Here is a 15,125-nt window from a genome sequence, read left to right as displayed (position 1 = left end):
TTATGAATCTTATAGAAAACTGATTACCACCATTTTTAGTCCAGTTTCCAAAAATCTCTCTTTGCAGGATCAAAAACCACATGCATATCTGATAGGATCAATTGGAGTCAGCGGAAAAACAAAATGGGATGTTTTAGATGGTGTAATCAGACGTCTCTTTAAGGTAAGACTTTGAAAAATTAGCTCAAGTATTAATTCAGTTTTCTTTTTCACTTAAGAAAACTTCTGTGTTCTTTGGTTTGTCTTGCCAAGTTTTAGTTTTGTTTTGTTTTTTGACGTATAGCTAACACCACAATTAAACTTTATTCTTAATGCTGCTGTTCTTTTTTCATGATTGTAGGCAGTTCTCTATTGAATGTGACTGCAAGAATCTCCTTGTCAAGTGACTTCGCCTGTACCAAAATGTTTTCCAAACTGCTCTCATTCAATAATTATTTTTATGTCTTATGTTTTCATATAATTTCAGGAATATATTTTCCGAGTGGATCCGACTACTAGCCTGGGTTTAAGCTCTGACTGCATTGCTAGCTATTGTATAGGGGATGTCATTAGAGCCCATAGCCTAGAAGTGCCTGAACTGCTGCCTTGTGGCTATCTGGTTGGAGATAATAACGTCATCACTGTGAACCTGAAAGGTAAGCGCCAAGAATATTTTTGCAGATACTGTAGAGTTCCTCAATGCAGTCCCTCAACCCTTCATATTTTTGTTCTTACACCTGACCTTTCTGTGTTTTGTCTCCAGTCCAAGGACTTTATCACCTAAACTTTCTGTATGACACTGTACAATACCTAACACAGTGCAGCATTTTGAGGCAAATCTAAAAATATCTCTGTCCTTCTCTGCCTGACTGCCAAATCACAGCAAAGTACAAATTTCTGAATAGTGGCAAAAAAACCAACCCCCAAACAGACATTATGATGAGAAATATTTATGCCTTACCCAGTTCCGCAGGAAAAATTTAATACATTTCAAAAGCTGTAGGGATTTGCTATTGGAGGGGAGGGGGGCCTTCAGAAGAACTATACATACATTGTTGTGACAACCAGTAACCCTTGTGGCTGTCACTCTGACCTTTTTTTTGTTATGGTTGCCCATAGTGTCTGAAACATACATCTTTGCCTCACTGAGCCTTCTCTTCACATTTACTTTGATTTCATCTCTCCCACCCATCTCGTCCCACTACCTCTGTTTAATTTCTTGGCCCTGTGGAAGGATATAAGCATTTCCACAGTAAGGAAGCCCTTAATAGGAATTTGATTTAGGCAGAAGTATCTTACCTTGCTTTGAGCATAGCACTGATGCCATCAGGTGCTGGGCTAAACCTATGCCTACCTTAGCAAAGATGAAGACAGACCATTTTTCTTTTCTTTTGTTCCCAGGAGTGGAAGAAAACAGTTTGGACAGTTTTGTGTTTGACACATTGATTCCTAAGCCAATTACCCAGCGGTACTTTAATTTACTGATGGAGCATCGCAGGATTATTCTGTCGGGACCCAGTGGCACAGGAAAGACCTATTTAGCTAACAGGCTGGCTGAATATATTATAACTAAATCTGGCAGAAAAAAAACTGAGGATGCAATTGCAACTTTTAATGTAGATCACAAATCAAGCAAGGTATGTTACAGTTGAAAAGATAACCTATCGCCCAATTTGTAGTGATGATGCAGAGCAGATCCTATTGATTGGCATACTGTTCTGTTGCTCAATTAGCATTTTTTCCTACAAGAACTCGGTCTCCAATCCCAGTGAGAAACAGGGACCAGATCTTTCTGTTCTAAACAAACCACTGAAGCACTGTGAAGGAAGTCTGAATTTTCCCTCACTTGAGGAAATCCACCTTAAGGATAGATGCAGAGTGAAATTCCTATATAAATGAAATTCTTAGAGTGTCTGTAATTCCTTTGTCAGAAAGGTTGGATATATAGTAATATCAGTCTAACTTGCTTTTATATAGTGATAAGAGCAGCTGATTGTTAGCAAAGACTTCAGAATGGGGATTTTGAATTGCCGTCTTGGGTTCATCTTCTTAATCAGCACTGGATAAATACAACTGCTGCCATGGTTTCTGGCGTGCATCGGTCAGGAAGCTGACCATACAAGAATTGCCTCATGCATCATGTCACATTCACAGTGATTTACATAGCTTAGATTATCAAGCTTCTAGCATGACTGCTGTGCTAGCCACAGATAATACTATTCACTTGCTGTCCTAAATTGGGTATACTCCTAACTTGTTACCCAGGGAAAAGAAAACTAAAGGTTTTGCCCAGAGCTTTCTGATTTGCACAGAACATAATGAATGTTAACATAATATAAGAAGGAAGAACCTACAGATCCCAAAGGGGTGAGAGGACCATTCCAGTAAAAACACCACTTTTCACTGTCTTTATACAGAGGATTTGTGATGCCATTTACTTTGGCAGGGGATGTGTTTACATTTTATTATTATACCATATATATTTATAATGAATATTGTCCCACAAGAGAGTAAGCTTTTGGATTTCTGGTAAATTGCTTGTTGTATATGGTTTTGTTTGGAGGGTTTTTTTGTTTGGGTTTTTTTTGTTTGTTTGTTTCTATTAAGATTTATATATAACTTTTGAGTTTATAGTAAAAAAAAGAAACAACATTGTCAAATACCAAGTGTGTTTGAATAATACAGATGGTGCTATTCCATGGAAGAAAACCATGATGTTCCCCTAGAGACACCTGATCATAAAAAGCCAAACAAAAATCTTTCTTGAAATAAAAAAAAGATTGCATGTTCCCATTAAAGAAGAAAAGATTCTGCTATCCCTGATCCAGAAAGTAAAATGGCAATAGGAACTTTGTCCATAATACTGAGCATTCCCAACACTGACAAAACTAGATACCTTTACAGATACAGCTGTAAAACTTGACTAGCCCAGACCCTCAAGGGCAATGAAATGTTGAGAAAAATACAAAATGTTTTGATTATAGAAAGTTCTCTTTTACTCCAGCACTAAAAGCAACCAGACAGATAGCTGACAGAAAAAAGAATTTACACAACAAATTTTATTATAAGGTGTGATATAGTATCCCCTAAAGGACAAACAGATTTTCAGGGAGAGTGGTGAAAGGAGATATCTGAAGGAGCAGTTCAATATGCCTAAATCGAGTGATTTGATGGGAGTGTTTTGGTATATAAATGTGCCATTCATAAGAACAGAGGTCCAACAATTGGTGTGAGTATCTCAGCCCATTGGAAATGGCATATTTTATTGCAACCTATTTTCCTCTGGAGATAAGATAGTTTATCAGCAGGTTTCTAAGGAATGTAGCCACCAAATAGGAACGTGTATGCTTCAGTCGCTTGCCTTATGTTTAGTGCCTTTGTTTTTCCTAGCATGTGGCTTCAGTATTGCCCTATCTAAGAAGCAGGTCTTCCTGCATGCGCTGATCCAGCTGAATGATCCACAGTGGGGAAACTCTGTAGCAGCCTCTTTATCTTTCTGAAAATCTTTTCCACTGAAATTACATCTATGGTCTAATTGGGTTAATCTTTTCTGGGTTTTTTGTTAATTCTGCTGAAGGATCTGCGACAATACCTAGCAAACCTAGCTGAGCAATGCAGTGCTGACAACAATGGTGCTGACCTCCCTGTGGTCATAATTCTTGATAATCTCCACCACATCGGTTCACTAAGTGACATCTTCAATGGCTTCCTCAACTGTAAATATAATAAATGGTAGGTAGTAGCTCTTCTCTCTCCTTTTACAGACCTTTTGCAATTAAAGCAGTAAAAGCTGTTTGTTATTTTGCAAAATAAAATGTCCCAGTGGAAACTTAGGACTCCCACAGGCTGTCAGCAAAGCCCTTATGTGCTTGAATAATTTTAACCCTCTTCAGCCAAGTACTTGGGTGTCTGCTTCACTTTATTTATATGACTCCCATGCATCTCAGTGAAATCTAAACGTACCACAGAATTTAAGAATGTACTTAAACGCTTGACTGAATTAGGGTCTTATCTCTTTCACCCTGTCAGATCACACAAGCTCATTAGTACCATGAGGACAGCTTACGGGCGAGTACGAAGAAATGCCCTTTATAATAGTGGAATTTGGGATATGTGTGAACCCACGAACCATGCCATGCAGAAGCAGCCGTATATCCGGCGGACTTGCACTTCCTACAGTTTTCCTGTAGCAGTGCAGAAGTATGAAGTTTGCTGACTGTCCTTTATTGCCAAGCAAGAATAAAAATAATGCTTTCCGGAACTTTCACTGACCTATAACATTGGCTATTTCTGCTGTAAAAGCGCCATCATAGGGGCTTCCCTTCATAAAATCACTGTATGCTATGTCTTACTCATGAGGTTCACTGACTTCTGGGATTAAAACTCTAAACCTACTCCAAAATTATAAGGTACACAAAGATAGGGTTGCCTCATTTATTTCTTTATTACAGATGAGTATTAATAAACTACAAACGTGCAGAGAGGGAAATCATACAAGAATAAACATTAAAAAAAGGGACGTCTCAGGAATATTTTAAATCTAAGACTACAATACATCCAGAGACTCTTTTAAAATTGGACTAGTGCAGATAAGAAGAAAGAATATTCTTTGAATATCTGAATGGATTTTCCCTCAAAAAAACCTATTGCTTTTCTCTTTTCAGTCCCTATATTATTGGAACCATGAACCAGGGAGTTTCTTCTTCACCAAATCTGGAGCTCCATCACAATTTCAGGTACGTTCACTCTGTATTTACTGTGGCCATGTTTGCACAGTTCCCTGCCCCTCAGCCCAGTTCTTCAACAAACATTGATCTTGCGTCTCATCACAGCAAAGTACGTTAGCTTCTGTGTGTCTCCTGTATTGATGGGTCTCTGAATGGTGTTGAGGAATGGTGAAAGAAATAAGATACTTTCTGACACCTCTAGCAAGTTGCTGGACGATTGCATTCTTGCATTCCATTTGTCTTCAGCAGTGTCTTGAATTCCTGCTGAAGCCTGTAATGACTGTGTTGTAGCGGTGGGCAATAATGTGGTTCATTGGAGCAGTTTTATACTTGCTAACTAACGAGACTCAGAAGCTTATGACATTACCTTCATCTCTATGTTTAAGAGGAAATGATGTATTTGGTGTTCATTGCTGCTTGACTTTTATCCTTTCTACCCAGGTGGGTGCTGTGTGCTAATCACACAGAACCTGTTAAAGGTTTCTTGGGCAGATATCTGAGAAGGAAACTGATTGAGACTGAAATAGAAAGGAACATACGCAATAATGAGCTCATCAAAATCATTGACTGGATCCCCAAAACATGGCATCATCTTAACAGCTTCCTAGAAACGCACAGCTCTTCAGATGTAACCATTGGTGAGTCCACTGGTGGAATGGCTTGAAATAAGGGTGCGGGCTGAGCACTTTAGGGATTTGTGAAGGATATAATATGTTTTTAAAAGCTGTCATCTCTCAATGGGAAGTACAGCATCAGTTTGGCGAATTTGTCTGGTTGCCAGCAAAATTGAAATGAAAATGGGAAGTTTAATGAGAGAGTATGTATTTCCTGGTATGTCTGCCTTGGTTGCTAAAGACTTTCAAGAAAATGTTCATAATTTTAAAAAGTTAAATTTACAAAAAATTACCTCAATAACAACTTTCCTAGGCTTAATTTTTTTCTCTGCTTTTACACTGCAGTATAATTACAGCAATAAAAACACTTGGACAGTCAGTTCAGCAAACTAGCAGGTCGGAGATATACACGTACCTGAGGTCTTTTAGTGGAATAGCTATGTTAGCAAAGAAGTCATCCTTTTACATAGCTTTGCCCGTAAAACTTATAAGTGTTCATCAGGCCCCAGAAGTAGATAAAGTGACACTAGTTCATTTTTAATAACAGGAGACTGATAGCTCCCTTATTGTAGTCCTGTATTAGTATTCTCTTCACTTAAGTGTGCCCCAATACTGCTTTTTTAATTCTGTGAAGATTATTTTTAGTGTGTTCCCTAGTTCTACTTTTTCTAATACACAACTTGACTTCTCAGGTCCCCGCCTCTTCCTCCCTTGCCCTATGGATGTTGATGGCTCCAGAGTGTGGTTCACAGACCTCTGGAACTATTCCCTGGTGCCCTATCTTCTGGAAGCTGTAAGAGAAGGACTTCAGGTATGTCATTTGTTTCCCAGCAATTTTTTTTTAAGTAGTTTCATAGGCTTTCTCCAAGCTACTTCTTACCAATGCATCCAAGTATGAATGCTGTTGTGTTTGCAGGAAGAAAATCTGTGGAGGGATTATAGAAATCAGCCTTGAACTCCTTTTGACCTGCTCTTACTCTGATGTATAATTTGGCTTTGTCCACTCCAGCACTGGCATATCTTGTATTTTATGAAGAAGGTTTCTCCTCTGTGACCGGAGGAAGTTTCTTCTTTGTCCACTGTCTAACGAGTTCACAGCAATGCTAAATACAGCTCAGATTGTCTCCCTGAGTCAAGGCGGTCTCAGCCTACCCCTGCATGGAAGAGTTAATAGCCCTCACACTGGTGCAAGAAAATAGCTTTGGTCTGTGTAATCCTCTCCCACCTACGTACACATGTAGGCACACAGGCTTGTGGAGAAAAGCTTGTGAACAAGGATATTTTCACCAAAAAAAAAAAAAATGTTTACTGGCCTTATCTAACCAGATTGAGATAATTTACTCTTTGGCCCTGCTGAACATGAAGGTCTGTCCCTTTTTGCCTTTATATCTTGCAACCCTGCTTGTATTTCCTGCAGTTTTGTTTCTCCTTTTTTCTTTCTCTGTATGGGCTAAGATTTCCTCCTGACTGTAATTCTCATTTTGGGTAACAGTGCCATCAGATCAGAGTGCTTCACGGTTCCCTCTATACGATCCTCTCCAGAGCTGGTGTTAGCAGCAGTTCCACTGATTGTTAATGACCTATTAAAATTTCTTCTACTTTAATAGAAAGAGAGCTACAAATAGATTTGCTGTAGATAGCACTATAAGCTGTCCCATATAGGTTAAGATTTCAGACCATTCCACATCTTTGGAGCAAACCTAAAACTTGAAATTAATCCTTTCTTCTTTTTTGGTTTGTTTTTTTTTTTCAATCTTTATTTGGCTTTCTCCCTTTTCCTTTTTCTTGTATGCACTGCAATTCTATGTCATCTGAAAAGACGCGTTGTGGAAAGGCAGTTTTTTGCCACACATGACACTGAAAGAAATTACTGCACAGTGCAGAGGGGATTGTTATGGGCTAGTCAAAGAACCGTGTAAGCAGCTGCGGTTTCTTTATCACATTGTATTGACATAGTGACATACTGATGCGATGGAGGTTTAGAATCTTGCCTGTTGAATATCTCACGCTTTCCTAAAACTGCTTATCTCTCTGGGAATTACAGAATGTTTATGCCTTGTGCAAAAAACTGCCAAACATCTGATAGAACAGCCATGGTGAGATTAACAGCGCTTGTTTAGACCAGCTATAAAAATGCAGTGATATTCTTCATGCTCATATTTTCCCAAGTATACAGGGTACCTACTTAAATGAAAACTTTAATTCTGGAGCAGAAGATGGCAGCATATAGAAGAAAATATGTTGTTTCATGAACCGTTCCAATTTTTAGCTGCTTTGGATGGCTTCCATAGAATAACATTATTAATAATAAACAGAAATCTTTTATATGGTATAATTAGATGTTCCTGGAACCAGGGACGGGTAGAAAATACCTTTCTAGCCTGGTACTTTGCAAACTCACTTGTCAGACACAGAATTTACAAGCCTTGCTCCAGGTTCCAGAAAAGATTTAATTGCTGTTAATCTCAGATGAGGGGAAGTGCTGCCTACAGCCTGGAGTTAGCCTGCTACCTCCCTGCGAAACATTTCCTCTTGGCTTATTTAGGCAGATCCCTGTTATAGCAGCCTAGCCTCAGTGTAGGGCAGAAGGAGTCTGAGTATCTCTGCATAACATAGGGAACTTGGCTGTCTAACGTGGAGCTCTGGATTCAGCAAGTGCCTGGGAGCAGGTGTTGCAGCGATAAGCACAACTCATCTCTCTGGCTTTAGCACTAAAATCCTTCACTGTTTTACTCCCTTTAGGAGTGCAGCCCATCCAAATGCTCCATCAGTGCATGCCCTGCCAAAATTATGCTGCTCCTTGGATTGCGTGAGGCTGTTTTTGCTGGGAGAAATCACAGAAAGCCCTGGTGAATGGCTTCCCATCCCAATGTGTCATTGTCACAGCTAAAGGAAATCTGTAAAGCAGCAACCAAGGGGCTATTGGTTAACATGTTGCTTGTGAACAGCAATGTGGAAAAGGGTGCATTTTAGTGAGAAAGCTACCAGATCTCCTAAACTTACAATATTCTCTTTCTTCCTTCCTCTGTCCTCGTTCCAGATTCATCAACGTTTTTGTGCTTCATAGTAGGGAAAACGTATCCTTTGTGAATTTCTTCTCTTAACCTTGTACAAGATCTCAGACTTAAGATCTTGTCTGCTTCTGCATCCCATTTTGCTAGGGGAAGAGAACAATCTGTACTGGCACTTCCTAATTCACTTCAAACAAAATCCAATTAACTTGAATGTTTTAGATAGGTCTGAGTTAATTTCACCGATACGCCCTAAGCAAATTACCTAAAGGTCTCATTTCACATTGTATCAGGAACTTGTGGCTCTCACCGTTGCCCACAAGTATCACTAGTTATGGAGTGCTTTTCAGCTTGCAGCCACCTTGCCTGCTGAAGGAGCATTAATGGAGATGAGGTCTTTTCAATGTCTTATCATATCCGAGTGCTGAACACATCTGAAACCAAACCACTTATTAAAATGGCTTAGACGTTTTTGATGACTTTTGTCTGCTGTTGCAACTGGGACTGAAAACTCTGTAGGATACTTACCTGTGTTATATCCATAATACAGATGTACGGTAAGAGGGCACCCTGGGAGGATCCCTCCAAGTGGGTAGCTGATACCTATCCATGGAGCTCTGCGTCTCTACAGCATGAGTGGCCATCGCTACTTCAGTTAAGACCAGAAGATGTTGGTTATGAAGGTTATGCATCAGCAAAGGAAGGAACAACCTCAAAGCACGTTCCACAGACTGATACAGAGGGGGATCCCTTGGTAAGATTTAAACTTTGGGGAAAAGGTTTTTCAGTATGCACTTTACTGTCACATGTTAAATTGTACACTGTACTGTAAAAAACCTACTGTGTACCTGTTCCAAAATGGGCTTTTAAAATGAATCCTACTATAATTTATTTTAAAAGTTGTAAAGAAAAGGAAAATCTAGCAGGTGGGCAGGTATCACCATCACATGAATATGTCCCTAAATTGTTTGCAATTCCCATCCACCCAGAAATGTATCTGGTCTTCATCATTATAATGTTTGGGTACCACTCTTCAGCAACTTATTAATCAGCTTATTCTAAAAACGCCTTTCCAGATTGGGCAGTCCATCACCTACACTCTGCAAATGAAGGACGGAGAAACTCACATTATCCAACTTGTCTATCATAGACAATTTAGTGGAAATTCAAATTAGACAGCCATCCTCTCTTGCCTCAGAACATTTCAAGATAACTGATGACTGTATAACAGTCTTAATGTAAAAGGAATGCAACTGTGGTGGCATTAAAAGATAAGAGGTGGATTTCCCTTAATGCCATGTATTGTTTTATTTAAATATGATCCCAGACGTATAGGTTTACCATTGCCACCTCTGATAATGGACTATTAAATTGCCTATATTGAACTGCTATTCTTGTATAGTGCTTTCTCTATAGACTGCCTTTATCACAATTCAAAATACTATTTTAGAGAACTGTACTTCTGGAATACAGGCAGCCCTTGGAAAAGGGAATTTCTCAGAGGAAAATGCATTTAACTCTTATCAGTGCTAAGAAAACGGCTCCTCAGCCTCACTGAAGTGTTTGGTATCCAAAACCAGACCTTGCTTCCTGAAGAAGTGTAGAAAATCACCTCATTTGATCCCCTGTCTCCCAGTCCATAAGCTTTGGGGTGATTATTTGACCCTGCAATCTGTGCTGCCAGTGAGTGTATTGGCCAGGTTTCCAGCATGTATGCATCATCTCCACTATGGTGAAAATACTTGGGCAGCTCGAGTTCAGTGTCCCATCACCCTTGCTCCCTGCACACTGTGGTCAGTATCTGTATCTGACTAAATATCAGAAGCTTGAAACTTGTGAATGGAGGGCTTGCTCCTGCCTCCGGTGGAGCTCACGGGGAGACAGACCCTGTGCTCGCAGAAACAGGACATATCACGTGCAGGCTGTATTGCACACCCACCGCATGTATTCTCAAACATGGATACCTATTCAACCGCCAGCAAAAGCTACCTGATAGTGTTAAAGAGTATTAAATGCTGTTCAGTGCCTAGAGAAGACTTTACAAGCTGTACAGGTTGAAACCATAGAGATGTAAGGATTCCTGGGCAAACTGGAAAGAGGGGCTGAACACACAAATGCACAAGAATACCTCTTTCTCTTTGGTTTGTCATCGCCTGCTTTTTTGTAATGACAGCGTATTTGTTCCTTGAAAAACACTACAGCAATGTCAACATTGCTTGCAGCCCTGAGCATGCTGGCAGAAGCGGATGTTTTATAAATAAAATCCTGATCATTACACAGAGTTAGGCGTCAAGCATCCAAGTAATTTTCTGGGGCTTAATGCTGCTTTTTGATGATTTTTCAGATGGGTTTCAGGTTCTAATAATCCCCAAATTATGTGTGGGCTCTCCTCTCCTGGGTAGGAGGATCTGTTGCTGCTCCCCTGCTGAGGTCAGCCCCTCAACAGCAGATGGGACTCTTTTATGAAGCAGCTGGCCTCGGTCCACCCCTCTCTGGCTCCCTCCCCGTCTCTCTCTTGCAGAGGGGCTATGTTAGTGTGATTATGTTTTCAGTTGCTTTTCCAATGTAGTGTGTCTATACCATCCAAAAATTATCTGGAAGCTTGACTGTCTCCAAATATGGGCCCAGATGTCCAGCTGTGATATGGCTTCCTTCCCCTGCCGGTGCTGCAGCTGCAGCCGGTCTCACCCCTGAATTAAAGAGAGTTATCAGGCAGCTCCATTGTATCCCTCTGGCTCTTTGGACCTTTAAACTTCTATTTAAAGACCAGAAGGCAATGAAAAGGGTGCCAGGAGGAGCCGCTGACACCCTGCCCTTTCCGAAATCCTTTTGTATGGTCCCCTCGGCTAGATACCAGCACACCTCATACAGCAAGGGAGCTTAATTAAATTTTAACACGGTCACTGCAGCATTAAATGAGACGTGATTATGTAAACATCGCTTTCTTCTTTCAGATGAATATGCTAATGAGGCTTCAAGAGGCAGCCAACTATTCGAGCGCACAAAGCTGTGACAGTGACAGCACCAGCCACCATGACGACATTTTGGATTCATCCCTTGAATCAACTCTCTGAAAGGGACAAACCTTGGTGGAGGATTATGGTAAAATCTGTTTCCACTAGACCACTGCCAGTATTAAAGCAGCACGCCGAGGTCCCTGAGTGAGAATGGTGTGTTGTAGGTAGGCAGGAGACCTAAATCTGCAAAGTCAGAAAGAAAAATTGAAGTGGAAAGCTTGAATTAGTTTAATTTCAAGGCATTTCAATACCTATGGAGCCAAGTGAGACTCCATTTGTCAACTGGAAAGGGCCCTAGACCAAGGGCATCTAAGCAGATTGCACACGTGTTAGCCAAACTGGAATATTTTTTTTTTCCCTTTTCCTCTTTCTCTGTCTCTGTCTCTCTCTCTCTGCCTCTGTTTCTCTGTACAAGTTTACAGTGCAACTTCTTCTGTTTTTTCCTTTAGTTTACCCCGAGGCGCTGCATGAACAGTGCGGTCTTCTAATTCTCTTCTAACCTCTGTTGTGCCACATGGTGCTGGTCACAGGACTGCAGTGGTGTTTGTGTTGTACGCTACTGCCCATTCCAAAACGAGTCAAAGATGATGATAGTAACTCAGAAAGCACAAACAGTATTGTGCAATCACCAGAAAACATGACTGTGATATGCTGGATAAGTGCCAATTTAATTCTAACTGCCATGGTCACGGTGATGCGCTCCATCAAGTTTTTAGTACACGAGTCACAGATTTTATAAAGTTGTTTTTACCACAAAGGTCTTTTTTAACCACCTGCCCACTCCTTAACAACAGTTTTATACCAATTATTAACCAACACTGATTAAAGGCTTTTTAGGGCTTCATTTGTTTGAGCCTTTTCAGTGAAAGAAGGAACATTTCTTATGGTGCTGTCTCACTGCCTTAAAACAGATTTCTAGAACAGTTTTACAGTTGGTTTAATTCCTAAACCATTGGTAATTTACACTGTTTTTTTCTTCATTTACTAATGAGAAAACATCAGTTAACACAGTAGCCTCATATCTGTATATCATGATTTTTTAAAGTAATGGATAGGAGAAAGAACAGTTGCTATATAATATTTTTATCTTGTGAATAGATTGCTCTGCCTACCCTCAGAAATACACAAGGAACCCAAACCCACTTCCGCTGCCACCTAAATGCTGAGAAAATCGGCTCAAATCCATTTGGTCCCATGGAATGGAGTTTTTGGAGGATAGATGTTTTGAATTCTTATCCAGCAGAGCTGGATGCACTTGATGCAGCATGAGCACAAATATATGGTTTTTTTTTTCCTTTTTCTAGTTTTAGCATGTTGTTTTGATTGCTATTGTTGTACATGAAGAATTCAGCATAAAAGAACACTGAAGCAGTGATGTCCACTGTGGAAGAGGAAGAGTTTATACTGTAAAAGTGGGTTGGTTTTGCACAGTCTACTGGGTGGGTATTGTAAATATTGGAGAAAAAAAAAAAAAAAGAAAAAAAAAGCCTTGCACAAATCAAATCAAAAACAAACAAACAAACAAAATTGTATTTTATTCTGTTGGTGTTAAGAGATGTTTCACTTGCTGAGATTTCCTGTATGTTGCAAACAAATACAGAATGCAAACCTTAAAAGCTGTTATTACCTGGTGTGTTTGTCCTGTACTTACAGTTGTTATGACTATGCAGGAGCTATCAATGCTACGGTCAGCATGTTTCAATATCTATACAAAGCCAATACATTTTGGGGGGAAAAAAATCTGAAAATGTTTTAAGTGCATAATGTCATGGCAGGCTACAACCAGATTGCATTCAAACTGCTCAGAATAATCGGAAACGCTCTTTTGCCACACGAGGTGTCCGGTTAAAATAGGTGCATAGAAACAAGAAGGTATCTAAGGGCTTTGGCATTGTGTAGACATGTACTGTACACCTCCATGGATGTTACCTTCAGGATGTGTATTTGGTGCTATTAACTCTTTGTGGCCACCCTGTGGTCACTCGCTGTAAAACAAAGATAAATCAATGCAGTTTCCAAATGGCACTGAGCTGCATCGCTGAATCTAGAGGTTCCTACACGGTGCTATTGCCCTAATAAAACTCTGATTTTATGCATGTAGGATTCAGTCAGACCAACATCACGCCCCCCAATCTGGATCCATTTCTGATGCAAAATGTCAGCGCATACACCTTGACTGACTCAAAGAACTAAAGGAAAGCTGCTCTTTCCTGTACCTGTGCTCTGAGCAAACCTGCAAATCTTTTCCTGCCATATATAACACACAAACACACAATATTACATATTACATATACAAAACTTCCTGCGATACATCTCAGTGAGTCCACCTAGTTTACAACTCAGAAATTGTTTGTGAAACATTTGTCTGTACACATTTTATATTTTGTACATTTTTGATGTAACATATCATGTAAATAGACAGAAACAGTGAAATAAATCATCTGAAAAGTTTTGTAGTCTTTGTAAAGCCCTAATAATAAGTATTTGGTGTCATCGGACTTAACTGGATGATGTATTTTCTATTGGTTTATTGTTCCTCTAGCTTGTAAACCAGCTTGCGTATATTTTTTTGCAGGTGTGCGCACTGTATCTGTCTAAATTATTACTTTGCCATTAAAGTGGAATTATTTATTGAAAACACAGTCTGGTGTTTTTGCAGTCAGGACCACTTAACGCTTAGATATTATTTCAAATACAAAACCACATAAATAAAATGACAAACTGGAGGATGTGATTTTCTGTATTCAGCAGAACTAATCTCTGTAGAAACAAAATTAAGTACTGTTTCCAGTTCCAGTGATTCAGTATGATTTTTGAATTGCTGTTTCCATGGTGGGAACAGTTTGTGCAGTTCAGAAACAACTTTACAGTCTCCCTGTTCTCAAGATTATCTTCAAATACAAGTCTATTGATTTCAGTGGTGGTAAATCTGTACAAAACTGGTGCAGTATTGTGCCTTATTTTCAAACTTGAAGGACTTAGAGCTACTTTCTCAGCAGGTATATACATCAATATGATTTAATAGAATTCAGAGAAAGAAAGGAGAATTATGTTAGTCAGCTAATCACAGACTTTGAGGCTGGAAGAGATCATTATGCTCCTGCAAGTTGTAGCACCTCAGCAGCAGATCTGTAATTTCTCCTGAAATTGGCATATCCTTGGAAAGACCTTTAGACAGTACAGAGTAGAAGATCCAGCACCTTGCTGTCAATGTGGCTAATTATTCACTGGGTGGCTCTGTTTTTTAAGGGCTTTATTTGCAGTTAGATCTTAGGTATCTTTCTTTTCAAGAGAAAAATACCCCAAACTGTCTTTTGTTATGCCTTTTCCTCCTATACGAAAAAGCCAACTGCAATCAAAAACATCTTTTACATTTAAGTAATAGTCTTTCTTGCTTTTCTTTTTGATAATACAAGCAGCTTGCTCATTCTTAGCTTTTCATGATAAAGCATGCCTTTCAGACCTCAACGCATTTTTTAAGGACTTTCTAACTACTTTTTGATTTGTCAGAGTCCTTCCTGAAGTGTGGGTATGAGAACTGCACACGGTATTCCTGTGATGATTTTACTTTTGCTATAAACAGAACTAATACCACCTTCCTACTCCCACTTCATATTGTCCCTGCCTAGGCTTCAGGGCTGACATTCACTCTCTAATTGCATCATCCTACTGCAGGCTCATGTTCAGTTAATTATCTACCAAGACCCTGACTTCTTTTCATGTTGCATCATTTTGAAATACTTTGTCCAATCCTGTCTGTATAAACTATGCTCTTTG

The 15,125-nt window shown here is 39.6% G+C and overlaps 1 protein-coding gene across 3 annotated transcripts in view; it reads left to right on the top strand.

Moving 5' to 3' along the window:
* Nucleotides 1-13,986, top strand: part of NAV3 (neuron navigator 3) — a 420,281-nt gene extending 406,295 nt beyond the window's left edge. For all 3 annotated transcript variants that reach the window (XM_052774469.1, XM_052774467.1, XM_052774468.1), the window contains 9 exons: nt 68-163; nt 467-635; nt 1,381-1,616; nt 3,557-3,711; nt 4,644-4,715; nt 5,148-5,344; nt 6,013-6,131; nt 8,882-9,085; nt 11,286-13,986. In XM_052774469.1, the coding sequence (XP_052630429.1) occupies nt 68-163; nt 467-635; nt 1,381-1,616; nt 3,557-3,711; nt 4,644-4,715; nt 5,148-5,344; nt 6,013-6,131; nt 8,882-9,085; nt 11,286-11,405 (1,368 nt within the window). In that variant the 3' untranslated portion in view covers nt 11,406-13,986. The remainder of the gene's footprint in view (nt 1-67; nt 164-466; nt 636-1,380; nt 1,617-3,556; nt 3,712-4,643; nt 4,716-5,147; nt 5,345-6,012; nt 6,132-8,881; nt 9,086-11,285) is intronic.
* Nucleotides 13,987-15,125: the final 1,139 nt, after the last annotated feature.

This window comes from Harpia harpyja, chromosome 23, assembly GCF_026419915.1.
Source record: "Harpia harpyja isolate bHarHar1 chromosome 23, bHarHar1 primary haplotype, whole genome shotgun sequence".
Classification (NCBI taxonomy): domain Eukaryota; kingdom Metazoa; phylum Chordata; class Aves; order Accipitriformes; family Accipitridae; genus Harpia; species Harpia harpyja.
This window is presented reverse-complemented; position numbering and strand designations above follow the sequence as displayed.